Raw genomic sequence first — 23,705 nt, 5'->3', positions numbered from 1 at the left:
GACCTGCTCATGAGCCAGGTTCACTTGGACCTGCTCATGAGCTGGGTTCACTTGGACCTGCTCATGGGCTGGGTTCACTTGGACCTGCTCATGAGCCGGGTTCCTTGGACCTGCTCATGAGCTGGGTTCACTTGGACCTGCTCATGAGCTGGGTTCACTTGGACCTACTCATGGGCTGGGTTCACTTGGACCTGCTCATGAGCTGGGTTCACTTGGACCTATGCTCATGAGCCGGGTTCACTTGGACCTGCTCATGAGCTGGTTTCACTTGGACCTGCTCATGAGCCGGGTTCACTTGGACCTGCTCATGAGCTGGGTTCACTTGGAGCTGCTCATGAGCTGGGTTCACTTGGACCTGCTCATGAGCCGGGTTCACTTGGAGCTGCTCATGGGCCGGGTTCACTTGGACCTGCTCATGAGCTGGGTTCACTTGGACCTGCTCATGAGCTGGGTTCAATTGGACCTGCTCATGAGCTGGTTTCACTTGGACCTACTCATGAGCTGGGTTCACTTGGACCTAGTCATGAGCTGGGTTCACTTGGACCTGCTCATGAGCTGGGTTCACTTGGACCTGGACCTACTCATGAGCTGGGTTCACTTGGACCTGCTCATGAGCTGGGTTCACTTGGACCTGGACCTACTCATGAGCTGGGTTCACTTGGACCTGCTCATGAGCCGGGTTCACTTGGACCTGCTCATGAGCTGGGTTCACTTGGACCTGCTGGGTTCACTTGGACCTGCTCATGAGCCGGGTTCACTTGGACCTGCTCATGAGCTGAGTTCACTTGGACCTGCTCATGAGCCGGGTTCACTTGGACCTGCTCATGAGCTGGCTTCACTTGGACCTGCTCATGAGCCGGGTTCACTTGGACCTGCTCATGAGCTGGGTTCACTTGGACCTGCTCATGAGCCGGGTTCACTTGGACCTGCTCATGAGCTGGGTTCACTTGGACCTGCTCATGAGCTGGGTTCACTTGGAGCTGGGTTCACTTGGACCTGCTCATGAGCTGGGTTCACTTGGAGCTGGGTTCACTTGGACCTGCTCATGAGCTGGGTTCACTTGGAGCTGGGTTCACTTGGACCTGCTCATGAGCTGGGTTCACTTGGACCTGCTCATGAGCCGGGTTCACTTGGAGCTGGGTTCACTTGGAGCTGCTCATGAGCTGGGTTCACTTGGACCTGGGTTCACTTGGACCTGCTCATGAGCTGGGTTCACTTGGACCTACTCATGAGCTGGGTTCACTTGGAGCTGGGTTCACTTGGACCTGCTCATGAGCTGGGTTCACTTGGACCTACTCATGAGCCGGGTTCACTTGGACCTGCTCATGAGCTGGTTTCACTTGGACCTGCTCATGAGCCGGGTTCACTTGGACCTGCTCATGAGCCGGGTTCACTTGGACCTGCTCATGGGCTGGGTTCACTTGGACCTGCTGGGTTCACTTGGACCTGCTCATGAGCCGGGTTCACTTGGACCTGCTCATGAGCTGGCTTCACTTGGACCTGCTCATGAGCCGGGTTCACTTGGACCTGCTCATGAGCTGGGTTCACTTGGACCTGCTCATGAGCTGGGTTCACTTGGAGCTGCTCATGAGCTGGGTTCACTTGGACCTGCTCATGAGCTGGGTTCACTTGGAGCTGCTCATGAGCTGGGTTCACTTGGACCTGCTCATGAGCTGGATTCACTTGGACCTGCTCATGAGCTGGGTTCACTTGGACCTACTCATGGGCTGGGTTCACTTGGACCTGCTCATGAGCTGGGTTCACTTGGACCTATGCTCATGAGCCGGGTTCACTTGGACCTGCTCATGAGCTGGTTTCACTTGGACCTGCTCATGAGCCGGGTTCACTTGGACCTGCTCATGAGCCGGGTTCACTTGGACCTGCTCATGAGCTGGGTTCACTTGGAGCTGCTCATGAGCTGGGTTCACTTGGACCTGCTCATGAGCCGGGTTCACTTGGAGCTGCTCATGGGCCGGGTTCACTTGGACCTGCTCATGAGCTGGGTTCACTTGGACCTAGTCATGAGCTGGGTTCACTTGGACCTGCTCATGAGCTGGGTTCACTTGGACCTGGACCTACTCATGAGCTGGGTTCACTTGGACCTGCTCATGAGCTGGGTTCACTTGGACCTGGACCTACTCATGAGCTGGGTTCACTTGGACCTGCTCATGAGCCGGGTTCACTTGGACCTGCTCATGAGCTGGGTTCACTTGGACCTGCTGGGTTCACTTGGACCTGCTCATGAGCCGGGTTCACTTGGACCTGCTCATGAGCTGAGTTCACTTGGACCTGCTCATGAGCCGGGTTCACTTGGACCTGCTCATGAGCTGGCTTCACTTGGACCTGCTCATGAGCCGGGTTCACTTGGACCTGCTCATGAGCTGGGTTCACTTGGACCTGCTCATGAGCCGGGTTCACTTGGACCTGCTCATGAGCTGGGTTCACTTGGACCTGCTCATGAGCTGGGTTCACTTGGAGCTGGGTTCACTTGGACCTGCTCATGAGCTGGGTTCACTTGGAGCTGGGTTCACTTGGACCTGCTCATGAGCTGGGTTCACTTGGAGCTGGGTTCACTTGGACCTGCTCATGAGCTGGGTTCACTTGGACCTGCTCATGAGCCGGGTTCACTTGGAGCTGGGTTCACTTGGAGCTGCTCATGAGCTGGGTTCACTTGGACCTGGGTTCACTTGGACCTGCTCATGAGCTGGGTTCACTTGGACCTACTCATGAGCTGGGTTCACTTGGAGCTGGGTTCACTTGGACCTGCTCATGAGCTGGGTTCACTTGGACCTACTCATGAGCCGGGTTCACTTGGACCTGCTCATGAGCTGGTTTCACTTGGACCTGCTCATGAGCCGGGTTCACTTGGACCTGCTCATGAGCCGGGTTCACTTGGACCTGCTCATGGGCTGGGTTCACTTGGACCTGCTGGGTTCACTTGGACCTGCTCATGAGCCGGGTTCACTTGGACCTGCTCATGAGCTGGCTTCACTTGGACCTGCTCATGAGCCGGGTTCACTTGGACCTGCTCATGAGCTGGGTTCACTTGGAGCTGCTCATGAGCTGGGTTCACTTGGACCTGCTCATGAGCTGGGTTCACTTGGAGCTGCTCATGAGCTGGGTTCACTTGGACCTGCTCATGAGCTGGATTCACTTGGACCTGCTCATGAGCTGGGTTCACTTGGACCTACTCATGGGCTGGGTTCACTTGGACCTGCTCATGAGCTGGGTTCACTTGGACCTATGCTCATGAGCCGGGTTCACTTGGACCTGCTCATGAGCTGGTTTCACTTGGACCTGCTCATGAGCCGGGTTCACTTGGAGCTGCTCATGGGCCGGGTTCACTTGGACCTGCTCATGAGCTGGGTTCACTTGGACCTGCTCATGAGCTGGGTTCAATTGGACCTGCTCATGAGCTGGTTTCACTTGGACCTACTCATGAGCTGGGTTCACTTGGACCTAGTCATGAGCTGGGTTCACTTGGACCTGCTCATGAGCTGGGTTCACTTGGACCTGGACCTACTCATGAGCTGGGTTCACTTGGACCTGCTCATGAGCTGGGTTCACTTGGACCTGGACCTACTCATGAGCTGGGTTCACTTGGACCTGCTCATGAGCCGGGTTCACTTGGACCTGCTCATGAGCTGGGTTCACTTGGACCTGCTGGGTTCACTTGGACCTGCTCATGAGCCGGGTTCACTTGGACCTGCTCATGAGCTGAGTTCACTTGGACCTGCTCATGAGCCGGGTTCACTTGGACCTGCTCATGAGCTGGCTTCACTTGGACCTGCTCATGAGCCGGGTTCACTTGGACCTGCTCATGAGCTGGGTTCACTTGGACCTGCTCATGAGCCGGGTTCACTTGGACCTGCTCATGAGCTGGGTTCACTTGGACCTGCTGGGTTCACTTGGACCTGCTCATGAGCTGGGTTCACTTGGAGCTGCTCATGAGCCGGGTTCACTTGGAGCTGGGTTCACTTGGAGCTGCTCATGAGCTGGGTTCACTTGGAGCTGGGTTCACTTGGACCTGCTCATGAGCTGGGTTCACTTGGAGCTGGGTTCACTTGGACCTGCTCATGAGCTGGGTTCACTTGGAGCTGGGTTCACTTGGACCTGCTCATGAGCTGGGTTCACTTGGAGCTGGGTTCACTTGGAGCTGCTCATGAGCTGGGTTCACTTGGACCTGGGTTCACTTGGACCTGCTCATGAGCTGGGTTCACTTGGACCTACTCATGAGCTGGGTTCACTTGGAGCTGGGTTCACTTGGACCTGCTCATGAGCTGGGTTCACTTGGACCTACTCATGAGCCGGGTTCACTTGGACCTGCTCATGAGCTGGTTTCACTTGGACCTGCTCATGAGCTGGGTTCACTTGGACCTACTCATGAGCCGGGTTCACTTGGACCTGCTCATGAGCTGGGTTCACTTGGACCTGCTCATGAGCCGGGTTCACTTGGACCTGCTCATGAGCCGGGTTCACTTGGACCTGCTCATGAGCCGGGTTCACTTGGACCTGCTCATGAGCCGGGTTCACTTGGACCTGCTCATGAGCTGGGTTCACTTGGAGCTGCTCATGAGCTGGGTTCACTTGGACCTGCTCATGAGCTGGATTCACTTGGACCTGCTCATGAGCTGGGTTTACTTGGACCTACTCATGGGCTGGGTTCACTTGGACCTGCTCATGAGCTGGGTTCACTTGGACCTGCTCATGAGCTGGTTTCACTTGGACCTGCTCATGAGCTGGGTTCACTTGGACCTACTCATGAGCTGGGTTCACTTGGACCTGCTCATGAGCTGGGTTCACTTGGACCTGCTCATGAGCTGGGTTCACTTGGACCTGCTCATGAGCTGGATTCACTTGGACCTGCTCATGAGCTGGGTTCACTTGGACCTACTCATGAGCCGGGTTCACTTGGACCTGCTCATGAGCTGGGTTCACTTGGACCTGCTCATGAGCTGGTTTCACTTGGACCTGCTCATGAGCCGGGTTCACTTGGACCTGCTCATGAGCTGGGTTCACTTGGACCTGCTCATTTGGACCTGCTCATGAGCTGGGTTGACTTGGACCTGCTCATGAGCTGGGTTAACTTGGACCTACTCATGAGCTGGGTTCACTTGGACCTGCTCATGAGCTGGGTTCACTTGGACCTACTCATGAGCTGGGTTCACTTGGACCTGCTCATGAGCTGGGTTCACTTGGACCTGCTCATGAGCCGGGTTCACTTGGACCTACTCATGAGCTGGGTTCACTTGGACCTACTCATGAGCTGGGTTCACTTGGACCTACTCATGAGCTGGGTTCACTTGGACCTGCTCATGAGCTGGGTTCACTTGGACCTGCTCATGAGCCGGGTTCACTTGGACCTACTCATGAGCTGGGTTCACTTGGACCTACTCATGAGCTGGGTTCACTTGGACCTACTCATGAGCTGGGTTCACTTGGAGCTGCTCATGAGCCGGGTTCACTTGGAGCTGCTCATGAGCTGGGTTCACTTGGACCTGCTGGGTTCACTTGGACCTACTCATGAGCTGGTTTCACTTGGACCTACTCATGAGCTGGGTTCACTTGGACCTGCTCATGAGCTGGGTTCACTTGGACCTGCTCATTTGGACCTGCTCATGAGCTGGGTTCACTTGGACCTGCTCATTTGGACCTGCTCATGAGCTGGGTTCACTTGGACCTGCTGGGTTCACTTGGACCTGCTCATGAGCTGGGTTCACTTGGACCTGCTCATTTGGACCTGCTCATGAGCTGGGTTCACTTGGCCCTGCTCATGAGCTGGTGCTTCCCTTTGGCACCTCCTCTGCTCAGCACAGTCCCTCCCCACCTGCCTGCCCTGCTGATGTGTTTTCCCTCCAGGCTGTGGCTGTGGATGCTCTGAGCAGCGTGATGGTATCTCAGAGCACCACAGGAGCCCTGGGCACGTGCTCCCACACCAAGGAGCCCTCACACAGTTGCTTTTTGCCCTCAGCTGGACACACATGTGCTGGGCAGCAGGCACCAAAAGCCACTGCGGGCGCTGAAGGACAAGCCCCGTGTCTTTGAGGTGCTGCCCTTGGCTGGGAGCCTCGCTGCAGGACAGTGGTGTGATGTGCAAGTCAGATTTTCACCCAGGGCTGAGGTGAGCCTGGCAAGTGGCACTTTGGGGGGCTCCCAGGGCTGTGTGTGTCCCCCTCATCTCCCCTGGCGTGGGTGTGTGTGTGGCAGCAGCGCCCAGCACAGAGCAGCTGATGCTGCTGGGCACTTGGAAGGGTCCATCTGGGCTCGTCCTGCTGCAGCTCCTGGCAGAGAAAACATGATGGTCACATCTCTAGCAGCACCTCCAACCATCTTACTTCTGGCTTTGACCTGAGCAGGTCCCAGAGCAGAGATGATGACCCTTATTTCTGCAGGACCCTAAGGAGCTTTCTCATGGGCACTGCACTCCCTCATGAGGAGGTGAAAGCACCTGACAGTCTGGTTCAGATCCCTCTGACACACAAATGTCCAGTTGCACTTGATGCTGGGATCCATCCCAGTTCCTCAGGGCTGGTGTGCAGATGCCTCAGCCCCTGCTCCAGGGAAATCTCACCCAAGAGGTAGCAGGAGCACCCATGACCTCAGAGCAAGGGTTGCTTTGGAGGCCACATCACCTGGGACTTCACATAGGTGCTTTCTATGCTTGTGTTGTCCAGAAGTCCTACAGAAGCAGCCTGAAGGTGAACATCCAGCAGAGCAGCCAGCAGCTGCAGCTGCAGGTCTCAGGACGTGGTCTGCAGCCACGTCTGGAGCTCAGCCCCTCCACGCTCGAGCTGGGGCCGTCGCTGCCAGGCAGCCGTGGGGCAGAGGGGACAGTGGTGGTGAAGAACCCCTGTGACTTCCCTGTTGAGTTTTACTCTCTGGAGTTTGACCAGCAGTACCTCACTGAGGAGAAGGTGAGAGGGAAAGGCTGGTCCCCACACACATACTCCTGTGGTGCCACCCCCAGGGCAAAGCCTGGTGGCATTTTGGGGTGAGCCAGCTCAGGTTGGGGGGCTGCAGAGGAGTGAGGGTGGTTGGTGCTGTTGGGAGGAAGGAGTGAGGGAGAGGAGAGGTTGGCTGTGTTGGACAGGAGCGTGGTGGTGTGACAAAGATCACGACACACATCCTGCACGTGGTTTCTCTTCCCTGTGAGCTCAGATCCTGAGGATGCTGAAGGACTACGACAGCCACAACACCTTGATGCTGCCTCCACGTGCCCCTGGGGAGAAGCTGCCCCCAGAGGTGCTGCAGTTCTGGGAAGACCAGAAGAGGCAGCAGGACGAGCAGGAGAAGCCCAGGACAGAGGAAGCAACCGAGCAGGGCGATGGTGAAGGTTTGGGAGGCTGCTCTCAGCAGACTGCTGATCTCAGGGGCTGGGGATGGGGCTCAGGCTCACAGGCAGCTGGAGGCTGATGCTTCTCCCCTGTTTGTGCCACAGAGCATCAGCCAAGTGCCACAGGCAGCCAGGAGGCCGTGGGAGAAGCCACCAACAGCCCCGTCCGTAGCGCCCTCGCCCGGCACCTCGGCACCAGCAGCTCAGCAGAAGCAGCCACAGCCCAGAGCCGCAGAGGGATCGTCATCATCGTCCACGGGGCACCTCTGGCAGGTCTGTGAGCAGCAGCCTCCTCTGAGGGAGGTGGGCAGCAGGAGGGATGTATCCTGGTGGGCTGTGGTGCTGGTTGGCCAGCTGAAGTGAGGTCAGCCACAGCTCTGCTGGGACAGGGACCAGTGCTGAGCCTGTGCTGAGCTGGGGCGAGCTCTCCAGCTCATCCACTGCCCATACAGCAGCTCTCACTGCCCTAAACTGGGGGCTGTGTCCCTGTTTCTCTGTGGGAGCCTGTTGCCCAGTGTCTGTGGTGCCTCCTGGGGGCAATGCCAGCCCACAGCAACCACCAAACCCTGCCCAGGCGGGGTCTGAGGCAGTGCTGACCCACACAGGCTCAGGATGGTGGTGGTGGGGCAGGGCTGGAAACGTGGGGCTGGAACTGGGGTGACCACAAGGGAGCAATGCCAGCCCACAGTGCCCACCAAACCCTGCCCAGGCGGGGTCTGAGGCAGTGCTGACCCACACAGGCTCAGGATGGTGGTGGTGGGGCAGGACTGGAAACTTGGGGCTGGAATTGGGGTCACCACAAGGGACAAAGTCCTCAGCAGAACATGGGATGGGGATGATGCAGCAGGCTCTGGAGGACAGAACTTGCAGCCATGCTCAAGCTGCCTCCCTCATGGCTAAAGGGACCCCTCTCTGACCACCCTTGAGGCTTGGAAACGCTGTGTGTGGGCTGTTCTGAGGCTGTTCCTGGCAGTGCATCCCATGCCAGCATCACCTGCCTCCCTGTCTCTGCAGGCAAGAGCTCGGTGGCGGCCGCGCTGGCCGGGCGCTACGGCGCTGCCTGCTTGGCCATCGACGCCGTGGTGACAGCGGCCGTGTCGGAGGGGAGCAGCGCTGCAGGGCTGCAGGCTCGGGAGCTGTGCCTCAGGGCTGCCATCCAGCACAGCCAGGAGCAGGGGGATGGTGAGGAGAGAAAGCCATCGTTGCCTTCCCCTTCTCCTTGCAGCAGCGTTGCCTGAGAGCCCGCGGGCGGCTCGGGGAGCGTGTGGGGCTGTGGAGCCGTGGCATAAAGCAGCTCTGGTTAGTCAGAGGTGGCTGTTTGAAGGGTTCAGGAGCACTTCTACTGTCCCTGAGCTTCTTGGCCCGTGCTCCTTTCCCTGGGAGCAGGGAAGCTGGACTTGTGTCAGGGGTTTATTGGAAGCTGGGTGCAGCTTGTCCCTCCTGGCCCATCAGGCAGAGCTGCTGCCTGTGGGAACCAGGGAAAAGCCCTCATTAAGACTCAAGCTTAATGAGACTCAAGCTTAATGAGACTCAACTGACTCAAGTTTGTGGCTTCACAAACACGAGAGGAAAGGAAGAATAAGCTCCCAGAGGAGTTTTGGATGAGAGGGACACTGCAGAGGAGCTTTTCTCCAGAGGGTTTTGCAGCCACGCTGTCAGGTCCCACAGCTGCTGTGTGTTGTGCTCTGGGAGACCAGAGACTGTTGGGGACCCTTTTTTGGGTGGCCTGAGCTCTGCAGGGTGAGGCCAGGCCTTGGCTCTGGTGTGGGAAGTGCTGCACTGCTCAGCTTGGAATGGGTTGGGTTGGGAGCTGGTGGGAGGAGGAAGGGTGTGGGTGTCCATGCCAGGGCTGTGCCCATGGGGGGAAGGTGCTGCCCACTCCCATTGCATCCCCACTGAGCCCTCTATCCCCTCCACAGCTCCAAGCACCAAGGAGAGCTCAGAAAACAGCCACTCCAGCTCTGGGGACAGAGCCAGCAGTTGGTCTCTTGATTCCCTGAGCAGCTCCAGCTTCACAGAGAGCAAGAGGAAGGTTGGTAGTGCAGAGCCCTTGGGCATGGCTTGGGGAGGGAGCAAAACCCTGCTCTGCAGCAGCAAAACTCACCTGGGCTTTCAGAGTTGTGAGTCCTGGCTGAGGTGATGGGATGTGAGAGACCTGGGAGTGCTGGCTGAGCATGAGCAGCAACGTGCCCTCGTGGGCAAGGGGCCAGTGGCATCCTGGGGGGCATCAAGAGGAGTGTGGGCAGCAGGCTGAGGGAGCTTCTGCTGCCCCTCTCTCCACCCTGGTGAGGCATCATCTGGAGTCCTGGGGCCAGTTCTGGGCTCCTCAGCTGCAGAGGGACAGGGAACTGCTGGAGAGAGGTGATCAAGATGATCAGGGGCTGGAGCATCTTCCTTATGAGGAAAGGTGCTGGAGGCTGAGGCTGTTTAGCCTGGAGAAGGCTGAGGGGGGATGTAATTGGCACAAGTACTTAAAGATGGGTGTCAAGAGGAGGGAGGACACTTTCTGTAGTGCCCAGTGAAAGGACAAGGGGTAAAAAGAGAAGAAGTTCCATTTAAACCTAAGGAGAAGCTTTCTGGTGTGTGGGTGAGGGAGCCCTGGCCCAGGCTGCCCAGGGATGGGGGGAGGCAGCTCCTGAGGAAGGAGACTCCTGTCCCCTGGAGCCTGCAGTTGTGTTCCAGCCTCCTGCAAGTGAGAAATCCCAGCTCCAGCCCAGCAGGACATATTATCCAGGGGGTTCCAGAGTGGTTTCATGACTTGGTGGTGTTCAACATTGCAGATCTCAGCCAGGTCTTGTGTGTGTCCCCTGCCCTGCACCCCTGTGCAGCAAGAGCTGGACATCAGGAGCAGCACAGCAGAAGGGCTGAGCTGCATGAGCTGTGTGCTGCCTGAGGACTTGCTGGTGACCATCCTGTCTGAAAGGCTGCAGGTACGTGGAGCTGGGGGACAGCAGGACATCCCTGCTGCAGAGAGGCAGTGAGGTGCAGCTCTGAGAGGAGGAGGCCTGTGTGTGCTGCTGGAGGTTTGCCTGCAGGGATCCTCGAGGAGATGGCAGTGCAGGGGAAGAGCTGGTGTGAGCTGATGCCCTTGGGATGCCAACCTCTGCCCTTGGGGTTCACTGGAGAGCTGAGTGCCCAACTCCTCTTGCTGACTTTCTCCTTTTCACCTTGGCTTGCAGCTGAGTGATTGCTACCAGGGAGTGGTGATTGATGGCCTGGAGACCCTCTTTTCGTGTCACACAGTGTGTGCCCTCCTCTGCCTGCTCAAAGCCATTGGAAATCGGCCTTACATCTACATGGTGAACCTGTGCCAGGATTATGCATCTTGGAAAGCCAGGGAGATGGCTGCAAAGGAGCAGGAAGGTGAGACTCTGCATCTCTGTACCTCCCAGATCATCTCTCTCAAGGTGTGTGTGTCTGGGGTACCAGCAGAGCTCCTAAGACATGTTGTTACGATTCCTTCTGCCTCAGCTCGTGGTTGCTTAAAGCACAGCAGAGCTGAGGCTGCAAGCCTTCCCTCCATCCCTGACATTAGAGCCTGGGCACCAGTGCCAGCTGCTGCAGCTCACTGACCATCCAGCTGTGCACAGGCTGCTGCACGTGGGGCAGGCAGAGCTTGGGAACTGCCTGGCTGCCAGTGGGTTGGGGGATGAGCTGAGCTCTGGAGCAGGGCTGTGGGCTCCTCGGTGCCTCCTGGCAGGATGATGGGCTGGCTCAGACCTGAGACCCCCCCAAACCTGACCTGGGCACCCCCAAACCACTCTGGGCACCCCAAAACTCCCCATGAACCCTTTCTGGGGCTCTCCAAAACACTCCTGAGCCCCCCTAAAGAACCCCCTCAGCTCTGACTCACTGTCCAATGTGGCCTCAACCCCCCAAATCCCCACTGAGCCCCCCCAAATGTACCTGAGCCCTCACAAGCTCACCCAGAGCAGCAGCTCTGCAGTCACTCACTGATGGTTTTTCCTTTGCTCTGTGCTGAAGAACGGGAGCGGGAAGAAGCTGCCAGGAGGGAGAAAGCACGTCTGTGGGAGATGGATGAGGATGAGTATGATGCCCTCCCTGAGGAGCAGAAAATGCAGTTTAACAGCCAAATACGACAGGAGAAACGTGAGAGGAGGAAGAGGTGTGTAAGCCTTCCATGCAGAACTGCCCAGGATGGTGTCCCTCAAGGGTTTCCCTGCTCCAGAGACCTTGGTTGAGTTCAGAGGGTTGCAGAGCAAAGGCCAAAAGTGTCTGTGGCAAGTGGCACAGGGGTGGGCAGTTGCACCTCCTTGGTTCCCAGCACAGGAAGGACCATCCTTGGGTGAGCCCATCCTTTGGCAGTGAGCCCCAGGGCTCAGACACGGGCTGCAGGGAGCTGAGCTCTGGGTGCCTTTGCCACTGCACTGACAACTCCTCCAGATTCACCATGTGGGTCCTCATGGTCTTCCCTTCAGCAGCCCAGAGGGGCTGTGGTCTGGGTTGGTGTGAGGCACAGCTGTGCTGGCTTGCTTCAGATGCCAGTCCTGCTGCAGGTGAAGTCCTTGCAGTACAGATCTGCCAGGGTTTTCCTCCCTGAGGGCCAGCAGCCATACACACTGGTGTCTCTTGGGCTCCCCTTCAGCTGCAGCAGCAGCTGAGCCTGGGAGAAGCTCTGATCCCAGAAAGCAGCCGTGTTCAGGGGGGGATGCATCAGTGTAAGGCTCTGCCTGAAGCTCAGGGAGGGACTTGCTTAAAGCCAGCATGTGCTTCAGCACTTCTTCCAGCCCCAGCTGAAGTTTGCTCCCCTGGGAGGAGATGGCCAGGGCTGCTTGGAATCCCAGTGTCCAGGACAGGCAGCACAAGCTTCCCATGGTCTGGGTTCCAGCAGGTTGTTTGGAGCCTGCTTTGCAGAAGGGGACTTACTGCAGCCTTTGTTTTCTGATGGATATGCTTATCCTCACCAGGGAGCAGGCTCTGCACAGGGAGGAGGGCTGTAAATGCCAAGTATTGATGTGGGGATAAACAGGAGTTAGTGATGTGTGAGCTGGGAGGTGCAGAGGGCTCCAGGCATCAGTGAGCAGTGATGGCAGATCAGCCTGTGGCAGGGTGCTGGAGGTGTCCAGGTGGAGCTTACAGAGAGCAGATTTAGCCCTTATGGCAGCACAGCCTGATCTGTCTGGTCCTTTCCCACCTCTCCTCGCTTTTGGATGTTCCCAGCCCACCCAGGGTGAGGCAAGTCCATGGAGATGGTCTCAGGGCTTTGCCTGGGCTCAGGGTCGAGGACTGAAGTGCAGAACCAGCTGAGAGAGCAGCAGGGCACCTCTCAGGGCTGTTCTCTGGCTGAAAGCAGCTTGTTCTCTGGCTGTTGGAAGGGAGATGCAGCGTCTGGCTCTAGAGCTTGCACAGAAGAAGCAGCTGGAGCGCTTGGAGAAGCAGAGGCAGAGGGAAGCCAGGCGAGCTTCAAGGAGGGCAAGCCGGTTCCTGCTCAGGCAGGTGAGTGGCTGCATGCACAGAGGGCTGTGAGATCCCCAGGAGCCTCCTGCTGAGCCACACTGTTCCCCAGGAGCCAGCAGCCCCCTGCAGGGCTGGGCAGCCTGGCCATCAGTAACTGGAGGGGCTGTGCTGCAAACATCCAGCTCCTGCTGCTGCTTTCCCACGGGTGTGTTGGCAGAGCTGCCCTTGCAGGGTGTTGCTGCTGCCTTTGAGCCTTGGCTTCACCTAGCTCCATACTTTCCCTGTCAAGCCCTAGAGAGCTTTGCTCCAGTGTTTCTCCCCTCTCTGTCTGACTTGCACCTCTGAGCTGTGATCTGGCTGGGCCTGGCAGGAGGTGTTCTTTAGCAGCCAGACTTCCCAAGGCACCAGCCAGGCACAGGGATGCTCAGCACAGCAGAAACAAGCCCCCAGGGCTGCACAGGAGTGAGGATGAGGGTTGGGAAGCTGTTCTGTTCCTCAGCTGGACTCCTCATCAGTCTGATGCCAGAGTTTGGTTTCACTTGGGCTGAACTGGGTACCAGCTGCCTCCTGACCTGGGGTTTGTAGAGCAGCCAGCAGAGGTCTGGGACGAGGCTGGGGGTGTCATGGCTGTCCCACAGTGCTTTGAAAGGCTCACAGCTTTGTCCTGCTTCTCCCTCCTGCCCAGCACACGACCCTGTCAACCGGCAGTACCCACGAGGCCACTGGGAAGAGTCCAGTTGGCACCAAAGGGCTGGACACAAAGGGATCTGGGGTGGAGCTCCAAGACCCTGCTGCAAGGAAGAAGCGAAGGCAGAGCAAAGCTGCCCTGACAGATTCCATCCCACTGGTAGTTCCACAGCCCTCGGAGCCAGAGCAGGGGGAGGAACAACCCGAGGCCCAGAGTGACACAGAAGATGCCTTGGCCCTGAGGTTTGATATGTATGAGGTGCTGCAGAAGGGTGTCACATATGTTCTGTCGTCCTGGGACAGGGCTCAGGGCGCCCTGCTGTCCCCTCTGAAGCCAGAGGAGCTGTGGTCCAAAGCAGGAGGCCAGCACCAGCGTCCATCCAGCCACAGGAGACACAAGGACAGGGAGAAGGGACGCCTGCAGAAGGAGCAGCTGGAGCAGCTGAAGGCTCCTGGAGGCTCCAAGTTACCTTATCTGGAAGGTGCAGAAGGGTCATCCAAGGAGCTGGATGTCGGGGTGCCCTGCTTGAACATCGAGGTGCTGAGCTCCAAGGGTGTGACCACAGAGGTCCTGGAGAGTGATGAGCTGCCAGCAGCAGAGCAGGTAAAGCCCTGTGAGGCTCAGGTGCTGAGCCCATGCTCTGGGCTGCCCATGTGGCAGTGTCCAGGCCACTGCTGCTGCCTCACAGCAGCTCCCCCTGCAGCAACCGTGGCATCCCTCCACTGGCTGCAAAGGAATGCTCTGTGTTGGAGCATCCTGTCTGTTCAGGGAGCTGCCCAGGCTGGAAAGGATGGAAAAGGATCCCCTGGCAGCTCATTGTTTCCTTCAGCTGGCCCTGGTGCCACTCTGCAGCCTGCCCACCCCACTGAGCATAAGCACAGTGCTCCCTGGAAACAGCCCCATGGCTCAGTGCCCTTAAGGAGGTGTGAGGATGAAGGGGATGGGAGGCTAAACAGGGGTTTCTCTTCTGCTTTAGGTCCTGGATCACCTGGGACTGGGTCCCTCGGGGCCTCCCATTGCCCCCACCACCTTTTACTCTGTGATCCGCTACCCGGAGGAGCGGGTGGCCCCTGGGGCAGGAGAAGCCCTCAGGCACTTTGTCCTCGTTGTGCCAGACACTGCTAATAAGGAGGAAGAAAAGGAGGACACCAAGCATGTGGATGTCCCTGTTGAGCCCACAGAGAAGGTGCTGGGGCTGGATGGGGCTGGATGGGGGTAGGTGGGATGGGAAAGGGTCCCTGGGAAGGGCAGTGGAGACACGACTGCAGATGTTCCTTCTGTCTGTCCAAAAGAGAGAGCTCTGCTCAAGGCTTAGCCTGAGAGGAAGGAAAAACCACCCCAAGCCCTCAGCTTGGCTTGAGGAGAGGGTGCTGGGTGAGGAGGGGGCCCTGGGCAAAGAGAGCTGACATAGACCAAAGAAAGCCCGATATGGAAGAGCAAGTCCACGGTCTGTCCACAAACCTGCAGCATTCTTTTGAGGGGGGAAGGTCTCAGGAAGGTCTCACCTCTCTCTCTGCCTTTTCTCTCTCCCCTGGGGACAAAGAAGCCAGAGAAACTGCTCACCCCAGCTTCACCAAGGTCAAGGAAGGAGAAAGCTCTGCTTCAGCCTGGCAGCCCCCGGGCTTCCCGTGGCTCCAGGCGGAGCAAGGTAGCTGTGCAGGAGCCAGAGACACAGCAACAGGTCCTGGACACAGCCCCATCCCCAGAGAAGCCTCCCAGGTGAGCTGTGAGGGACGAGCCCACCCCTGTGCCCATGTCCCGTGTCCCCAGCTGGGCAGGGGATGACCACCCCTCCTTCCCTGGGAGGGCGAGTCCCTGGCCCTGCCCCTCGTCTCCTTTGCCTGGGAGCAGCTCTGAAGCCTCCTCTGTCGCTTTCAGGCTGAGCAGTGGCCGGTGGGTCGTGCCTGCCCACGGTGAGGTGGAGCTCAGGGTCCATTTCAGCTCCACGCTGCTGGGTCAGTTCGAGCAGACGCTGCATTTTGAGATCCAGGGGACAAAAGCCTTGTACCAGCTGCAGTGCAGGGGCACCTGCCTGTACCCCACCATCAGCCAGGACCCACGGTAAGGCTGTCCCATGGGAGCCCCCCACGCTGCTCCCCAGAGCTCAGAGCCTGCTGCCTGGGGCAACTCGTGCTGCTTGAGCCCTGATGCCTCTTCCCAGGCTTGGGGCTGGCAACCGGGGCTGCTGCCGTGGCCACTGAGCAGGGCTGTGGCTTTGTGAGCAGGAGTTCTGCTTGGAGCATCTCACAGCTCCTCCTCCTCTGCTTTCTCTGCCCAGGGTGGTGTTTCCTCGCTGCAGGAGGAGCAAGGCACACGATGCCATCGTCTCCAAGCAGTTTGTCTTGAGCACGGGCGTCTTCCACTTTGGCCCACTGCTGTGTGGGAAGTCGAGGAACTGGTAGGTGCTTCTGGCCCTGGGGGAGCATCCTGGTGGCTCCTGTGAGCAGTGAGATGATGGGAGGGGATCTGCAGGGCCTCATGCTTTCAGGGACACTCCTGAGGACCTGCTGTCCCTGAGGGTAAGCCCAGGCAGAGACCTGGGAGATACTCAGGGTGAAGGACCACGGGGGGGGTGTGAACTTGACAGGCACAGGAGACTTGGAGGAGCTGGGGAGGGATGGAGCTGATCTCCCTGCCTGGTGGGACCTCAGTGGCCAGAGCCATGGGCTGCTTCCAGCCTGGAGGTGACTCGGAGCACCTCGTGCCTCCCCTCCACATCTCAGCCTCCGTGGTGCTTCTGCTGAGTGCTTTGAGCTCTGCAGGTAAAACTGAAGGAGCAGTTATTCTGCTGATGGCTTTGTAAAACAACCCTTCATCTGGAATCTTCATGGGACTTTGTGATGTGACCTGCCAGCATGGGCAGGGGGGTGAGGTGCAGAGGAATGAAAACAGGTATTACATGTCCCTGATCCTCACTGATGGGTAAAGTCTGGCTTAAAACAGTTGCCTTGGGACTGCTGATGGATTTCCATGTTCAGCCTTGGTTGGCTGGGTTTTTTTAACGTTGGCACTTTAGTTCTAGTCTTGGGGGGAGCTCTGGAGATCTCTTTGAGATCTCCAGAGCTCCCACCAAGACTAGAACTAAAGCTCTGGAGCTTTGAGATCTCCAGACTAGAACTAAAGCTCTGGAGCTTTGAGATCTCCAGAGCTCCCCCCAAGACTAGAACTAAAGCTCTGGAGCTTTGAGATCTCCAGACTAGAACTAAAGCTCTGGAGCTTTGAGATCTCCAGAGCTCCCCCCAAGACTAGAACTAAAGCTCTGGAGCTTTGAGATCTCCAGACTAGAACTAAAGCTCTGGAGCTTTGAGATCTCCAGAGCTCCCCCCCAACACTAGAACTAAAGCTCTGGAGCTTTGAGATCTCCAGACTAGAACTAAAGCTCTGGAGCTTTGAGATCTCCAGAGCTCCCCCCAAGACTAGAACTAAAGCTCTGGAGCTTGGAGATCTCCAGAGCTCCCCCCCAAGGCGAGAACTAAAGCTCTGGAGCTTTGAGATCTCCAGAGCTCCCCCCAAGACTAGAACTAAAGCTCTGGAGCTTTGAGATCTCCAGAGCTCCCCCCCAAGACTAGAACTAAAGCTCTGGAGCTTGGAGGTCTCCAGAGCTCCCCCCCCAAGACTCGAACTAAAGCCCTGGAGCTTTGAGATCTCCAGAGCTCCCCCCAAGACTAGAACTAAAGCTCTGGAGCTGTGAGATCTCCAGAGCTCCCCCCCAAGACGAGAACTAAAGCTCTGGAGCTGTGAGATCTCCAGAGCTCCCCCCAAGACTAGAACTAAAGCTCTGGAGCTTTGAGATCTCCAGACTAGAACTAAAGCTCTGGAGCTTTGAGATCTCCAGAGCTCCCCCCCAAGACTAGAACTAAAGCTCTGGAGCTTTGAGGTCTCCAGAGCTCCCCCCCAAGACGAGAACTAAAGCTCTGAGCTTTGAGGTCTCCAGAGCTCCCCCCCAAGACGAGAACTAAAGCTCTGGAGCTTTGAGGTCTCCAGAGCTCCCCCCAGGACTAGAACTAAAGCTCTGGAGCTTTGAGGTCTCCAGAGCTCCCCCCCAAGACGAGAACTAAAGCCCTGGAGCTTTGAGATCTCCAGAGCTCCCCCCCAAGACTAGAACTAAAGCTCTGGAGCTTTGAGGTCTCCAGAGCTCCCCCCCAAGACTAGAACTAAAGCTCTGGAGCTTTGAGGTCTCCAGAGCTCCCCCCAAGACTAGAACTAAAGCCCTGGAGCTTTGAGATCTCCAGAGCTCCCCCCCAAGACTAGAACTAAAGCTCTGGAGCTTGGAGGTCTCCAGAGCTCCCCCCAAGACTAGAACTAAAGCTCTGGAGCTTTGAGGTCTCCAGAGCTCCCCCCAAGACTAGATCTAAAGCTCTGGAGCTTTGAGATCTCCAGAGCTCCCTCCCAAGACTAGAACTAAAGCTCTGGAGCTTTGAGGTCTCCAGAGCTCCCCCCAAGACTAGAACTAAAGCTCTGGAGCTTTGAGGTCTCCAGAGCTCCCCCCCCAAGACGAGAAGTAAAGCCCTGGAGCTTTGAGATCTCCAGAGCTCCCCCCAAGACTAGAACTAAAGCTCTGGAGCTTTGAGATCTCCAGAGCTCCCCCCCAGGACTAGAACCCAAGCTCTGGAGCTTTGAGGTCTCCAGAGCTGCCCCCCCCAAGACGAGAACTAAAGCTCTGGAGCTTTGTGATCTCCAGAGCTTCCCCCCAAGACTAGAACTAAAGCTCTGGAGCTTTGAGATCTCCAGAGCTCCCCCCCAAGATGAGAACTAAAGCTCTGGAGCTTTGAGATCTCCAGAGCTCCCCCCAAGATTAGAACTAAAGCTCATCCCAACCCAGCATAAAACCCTACAGCAGATCTTTAGCCAGGCTGAGGAATGCTCTTGGGGTTCTGCTTGCTGTTTTTCCCCTTTCACTCCAAATCCTGTCCCACAGCTGAAGGAAGGGTGAGAAGGGAGAAGGTACAAGTTGGGCTGGTTGTTAGACTGTGGCTTCCAGCACAGCCTCAGCCTGGGATGAAGGCAGCAGTGTCCTCTGCAGCCTTTCCCTTGTTTTGTGGCAGGTATGAAGCCCTGGCCCATCCTGGCAACCACGAGAGACTCTCCATCCTCAACACCACCGCCCTGGAAGCCGAGCTGAGCTTCTCCTTTGAGCACCACGGGGACACCTTCCACTTGGACCCTCCCAGCATGAGGCTGAAACCCAACGAGAAGCGGGTAGGGCTGGGTGGGGAGAGCAGGCATGGGGAGAAGCGCCTAGGAACCATTCCTCCTGCTCACTGGATGCTCTTCCATCTCTGTCTGTGTGGGCCAGGAGCTGAATGTTTGGGCTTACCCCACTGCAGCTGGGCTGGTGGAAGACAAGCTCATCTGCCACATTCGGGACAACCCGGAGCCGGTGACCTTCAGCCTGTGCTGCCAGGGGGTGAAGGTGCAGCTGGAGGTCAGCCCCAAGCGGCTGCGTTTCGACAGGCTGCTGCTCTACAGGTCAGTCACACAGGATCTGCCAGGGTGAGAGCAAGCATGAGCTCCCCTCCAGCTTCTCCTGCTGGCTCAGGTTGGCAGCTGGGCTGGTGGAACTCTTTCTCCCAGTAGCTCCCAGTCTCTTGCTGGCCGTTCCTGGCGATGCTGCATGTGCTGAGGGATTTGAGTCCCATCTGCTGCTCAGAGAGCAGCCCAGTGGCTCCCCCTCATCTCCCTGCTGCAGGATATGCTTGTAGCACCCAGTTGCTCCCCAGGACTGAGACTTGTGGCCAAGAGAATGCATTCCACTGTGGCTCCAGGCACCAGGATAGGGCTGCTCCCAGCTGCAGGCAGTTGCAACGCTGGTGTGACCGTGGAGCAGCCAGCACTGAGCCTCCTCCTCTCTCTGCAGGACAGACAGCAAGAGCCTGGTCCTGCAGAACCGCACCCTGCTCCCCGTGGCCTGGAAGCTCCATGGGCTGGGAAACCTTGGCGGGAGCTTCTCTGTCTCACAAGATCAGGGTGTCCTCGGTCCCCGCACGGAGCTCAGCGTGCAGCTGCGCTTCAAAGCCACCAAGGTGCTGAGGCTGAAGGAGAAGATCCGCCTGGAGGTGAGGAGCCTGGAGAGGGCTCAAGCCTGTGCTGTTAGGCAGGGAGGCTGGGAGGGAGGGGCAGCCTGCCCAGGGCAAAGGGATGAGCCTGCCTCAGGTTGCTTCCCTCCTGCATGGCCGAGACCAGGCTCTGAGCCACCAGCACCTTGCACCCAGGGGTAACGTTTTGGGAAGCAAGTGCCTGCTGCAATGGTCTTGTAACTTGAGCTTGATGGGAGGAGTGAGCTGTGGAGGTGGGAGGAGATGTGCCTGAGGAGCCCATGAGTGCTGTGATCCCAGCTGCTGCTTGGGTTCTGCAGACACACGCTGCAGCCCCGAGCACCGGCGTCACCCCGACACGCAGCGCTTTGGCTGCAGCCCCTGCGGCAGCTGCCGTGCTGCTGTCTGGGCTTGAGGCTGTTGTTGGCTCTCCAGGCTTTGTCTGCCCCCTCCACCCACCCTGGGCTCTGTGACATGGAGCCACACGCTCTCACCCTGGGGTGTTGCTCCCGTGGCTTTGGAGCTGCAGCTGGGTGAGGATGCTGCGAGAGCAAAGAGGAGGGGGCTGACTGTTGAGTGCCACCTGCCCTGGGACACTTGTCACTGCTGGTGGCTGTTCCAGCAGCATTCCTGCTGCAGGAGAGCAGAGTTGGGCTGATGGGGTTTCTTGCTGTGGCAGAACCCTGCTGGGTGAGACGTGACATGGACAGGTCAGGAAAGCTGGGCAGTGCCTAGGGGAGGTCGTGGTGGGAGCATGAGCAGAGACAGAGCCCTGTGTGTGCAAAGGATGTGAGGGAAGGGTCTCAGCAGCGTTTGTTTCTTGCTGCCTCAGGTTTCAGATGCAGAAAACCTGCTGGGGACTGTTCAGATTGAGACAATCCAGGTTGTTGCAGAGGCCTATGACGTTGGTCTGACCATCAACATCCCCAACAGTGAGTGGATGCCCCTGAAGCAGAGAAGCCTGGGGGCACTGCATTGCTGTGGCACTGGGAGGGGATGGGACAGCGTGCAGCGTGGCCTGTGGCACACACAGCCTGCAGGCTGCGAGGAGCAAAGCACTGTCAGGGCACAGCCAGCCTCGAGGTGCTCACCTCTGAGCTTTGAGATGTGCCCTGTCCCATGCAGATGGGGCTGGGGGCTGGGAAAAGGCAGCACTTAAACAGGCAGCTGGCAGCTCCTGAGGGCTCAGCACGGCACATCAAGTTCCTGGATCTGTGCTTGGAGGGAGGGAGATGGAACCAGAGCTGCACAGCTGCACTCTGCAGATGCTCTAAGGCAAAGGTGCAGCAAAGGAGCTGGAACAAACTTGCCAGAGGGACACAACAAGAAGGGTTTAGTGCTGCCTGAGAGCTCCAGACGTGTCTCATGTCAGCAGGTGCAGCCAGCAGCAGCTCACACATGCTCCCTGTTTCTTACCTCACCCTGTGGGTTTCTGCAGGTGCAGATGACAGGGTGGATTTTGGAACCATTCCCGTGCTGGGTGAGGTGAAGCAGGAGCTGACTCTGAAGAACAAAGGACAGTACCCTGTTGCATACAGGTGGGTCCAGCTGCCTGCTCTGTGCATGCTCAGGGCCACCATCTGCATTCTCCTCCTGGCCATGGCCAGAGGCTGTGCTGGCTGCCTCATGGCTCAGGTAAACACAAACCCTGGGTGTTCTCGTGGAGAATCCAGCCACACACCAGCAGCTCAGCAGGAACCAGGAGCCACCCTGATGTTTGAGCCCCTCACCCCTGAGACTGGTTGCCTTCCTTTGAGGCTCAGCTCATTCCCCCTTTTAAAGGTGGGAAGGGAAACATTCCATGTGAGGTCAGCTGGGGACGCTGCAGACCATCTGTGCTCTGTGCCAAGATCTGAGTCTCTCCCTTGTTGCTGGAGTTCCATGCCAAGCCCTGACTGTGCTGGTGGTGCTGATGCTTTGACCAGCAGAGATCTTCCTTCCTTCTCCCCAGTTTCAAACTGGAAGCTGCTGGGACCAAGATCCGCAACCTGGCCTCCCACTTCACCGTGCAGCCGCAGAAGGGCGTCCTGAGCAAGCCCCAGCACTCTGCACAGGTCCAGCTGCTCTTCCACCCCAAGGCAGAGATGAGCACTGAGGACAAAGCCATCCTGAGCTGCCAGGTGGGTGCTGGGGCACACAGCATTCACTGCCCATGCCCCAGGGTGGTCAGGAGGGCACGTCTCCTGGGAGGAAGGCTTTCACTCTGTCCTCTACCACAAAGTCTTTGAGAGATGTGTGTGGTGCTTCCAAAGCAGAGCTGAAAGTCTGGAGGTGATGTTGAACTGAGGATGGGCTGTGGGGGGTCTAGGAGATAGAGGCTGGCCCCTGCTGAGCTTGCCAACCCCTCCTGGCTTCCAGGTGATTGAGCCCAACACCCCTGAAGGAGGTGAGACCGTTGCCATCATCCCGGTGAAGGTGTCTGCAAAGGCTGCCTTCAGACACTACAGCATCTCCCCAGCCTCGCTCCTCGACTTGGGTGTCGTTGAGAAGGGCAACAGGAAAACCTGCACCTTCACACTGGCCAACACAGGCATCCTCGACTTCCAGTTCCTCATCTGCAAAGCGGACCGGGAGGCACCCGAGCTGCCCTGGGAGAGGTGAGAGAAGAGATGCATCAGGCCCTGTGGCACAGCCCCACCACCAGACTGCTGTCCTGCCGTGCCCTGAGCTCCTGGGCAGGGGGCAGAGGGTGCCTCAGTATCCCTGTGTGTGGGACAGAGTGGTGGAACAGCAGCAGGGGGAGCAGGAGCCTGTCCCTCCACGCGAGGAAGGGCAGCTTTGGCTCAGCACCGTGGATGTTTCTGCTTTTCCCCTCTCAGTGCAAATCCTGTGAATCCCACCCAGAGCAGCAGCACGGCTCAAGAGACACCCTTGGAGCAGCAGACAGCCGCCATGGTGCAGGTGGGTGGCTCCTGCCCCCAGCACACGCTGCTGCAGAGGGGGTGGGAGGACGCTGCTGTGCCCGGGCTCGTCCCCACGGGTGGGGATGGGCAGGGTCTGAGGGAGGGATGGAGATGTGTCCCCTGCAGCCACAGGCAGAGGCAGGAGCTGCTGAGTGCCAGTGACAGCCCCTCGCTCTGGCTCAGCCCCGGCCTGGGCTCAGGAGAGGGGCAGCTCCCATGTTTGGCAGCTGCTGCCTGGGTGGCTCTGTGACTGCCACCGCTGCAGAACGTCCCCATCTCAGCTCCCAGCCCCGGGGCAGGGGATGACTTGGCTTTCCCTTCTTCCCCAGCCCTTCTGCCCCATCATTTCTCACAGTTCTTTCTGCTCTCCTGGTTTGCCCCTGGAGGATCCCAGCTCCCCCCTTCACCCTTTGTGCCCAGACTTTTCTGTCTGCCCCTCGGGATGGGCGTGCAGCTCCTCCTGGCTTCTTCACCTCACCCTGGGGCTGCCTTGGGGCCATCCCTCCCTGCAGTGGCATCCTCCAGGCTGGGGCTGCTGCAGGCTGGGCTGTGTGACACCAGCCTGTGCTGGGGCTCTCTGCAGACTCGCCTGGCTCTCGGCATGTTCACGCTGCACCCAGCCTTCGGCTCCATCGCTGCGGGCGGCCAGAGGATCATCAGGGTGGAATATTACGCCGGGGTGCCGGGGCTGTGCCAGGAGCAGCTGAGCATCCACGTCAGTGGCAGAGACCCCAAGGACCATCCCCTTGGCATCCCCTACACCCTGGCTGCCGAGTGCTGTGCCAGGCTCGGTAAAAGCTGACACTGACCCATGCTGGGGCTGTGGCGATGGCGTTGGCTTGAGGGTGACCATCAGTCCCGGCTTTGCTGCGTCTCCTGGTTTGGGCTAGGTTAGTTATCTTTGATGGGGAGGTAGGAAGGGGGCACAACATGGGCAGACCTGGGCTGGCAAACAGGTATTTGATACCATACTGACATCATGCCCAGTACATAGAGGTAGGGAGCTAGTTGGGAGGGGAGGGGGGGCTGCCGGTGGGAGGGGGTTGTGTTGGGTCCTGGGTGGTGAGCAGCCACAGCACACACCATTCCTTTTGTATATTCCCCTCATTTACTGTTAAAACTGTTCCTTTTTCCCCCTGAACCTGTTTCTTCTTATTGTTGTTCTATTAAACTGTTCTTATTTCAACCTACGTGGGTTTTCCATCCTTTTCTCTGGTTCCCCATCCCACTCCACCGGGAGGGGAAGGAGTGAGCGAGCACCCTCGTGGCTCTTTGGTCCCAGCTGGGCAAAACCATGACACTGCAGAAGCCTGAACCCCTCGTGCCTT

The 23,705-nt window shown here is 58.0% G+C and overlaps 1 protein-coding gene across 1 annotated transcript in view; it reads left to right on the top strand.

The window, feature by feature from the left end:
• Positions 1-23,179, top strand: part of LOC133629375 (hydrocephalus-inducing protein homolog) — a 115,124-nt gene extending 91,945 nt beyond the window's left edge. Inside the window, exons 32-54 of the mRNA XM_062020030.1 lie at positions 5,972-6,121; positions 6,675-6,914; positions 7,159-7,333; positions 7,439-7,606; positions 8,348-8,515; positions 9,253-9,365; positions 10,162-10,263; positions 10,513-10,696; positions 11,318-11,459; positions 12,670-12,790; positions 13,437-14,042; positions 14,416-14,654; positions 15,318-15,500; positions 15,718-15,837; positions 18,485-18,638; positions 18,736-18,908; positions 19,297-19,495; positions 20,307-20,406; positions 20,913-21,012; positions 21,426-21,594; positions 21,833-22,071; positions 22,294-22,375; positions 22,961-23,179. Of these exons, the coding sequence (XP_061876014.1) occupies positions 5,972-6,121; positions 6,675-6,914; positions 7,159-7,333; positions 7,439-7,606; positions 8,348-8,515; positions 9,253-9,365; positions 10,162-10,263; positions 10,513-10,696; positions 11,318-11,459; positions 12,670-12,790; positions 13,437-14,042; positions 14,416-14,654; positions 15,318-15,500; positions 15,718-15,837; positions 18,485-18,638; positions 18,736-18,908; positions 19,297-19,495; positions 20,307-20,406; positions 20,913-21,012; positions 21,426-21,594; positions 21,833-22,071; positions 22,294-22,375; positions 22,961-23,179 (4,146 nt within the window). The remainder of the gene's footprint in view (positions 1-5,971; positions 6,122-6,674; positions 6,915-7,158; positions 7,334-7,438; positions 7,607-8,347; positions 8,516-9,252; positions 9,366-10,161; positions 10,264-10,512; positions 10,697-11,317; positions 11,460-12,669; positions 12,791-13,436; positions 14,043-14,415; positions 14,655-15,317; positions 15,501-15,717; positions 15,838-18,484; positions 18,639-18,735; positions 18,909-19,296; positions 19,496-20,306; positions 20,407-20,912; positions 21,013-21,425; positions 21,595-21,832; positions 22,072-22,293; positions 22,376-22,960) is intronic.
• The last annotated feature ends 526 nt before the right edge of the window (positions 23,180-23,705 follow it).

Source organism: Colius striatus, unplaced genomic scaffold (assembly GCF_028858725.1).
Source record: "Colius striatus isolate bColStr4 unplaced genomic scaffold, bColStr4.1.hap1 scaffold_40, whole genome shotgun sequence".
Lineage (NCBI taxonomy): Eukaryota > Metazoa > Chordata > Aves > Coliiformes > Coliidae > Colius > Colius striatus.
This window is presented reverse-complemented; position numbering and strand designations above follow the sequence as displayed.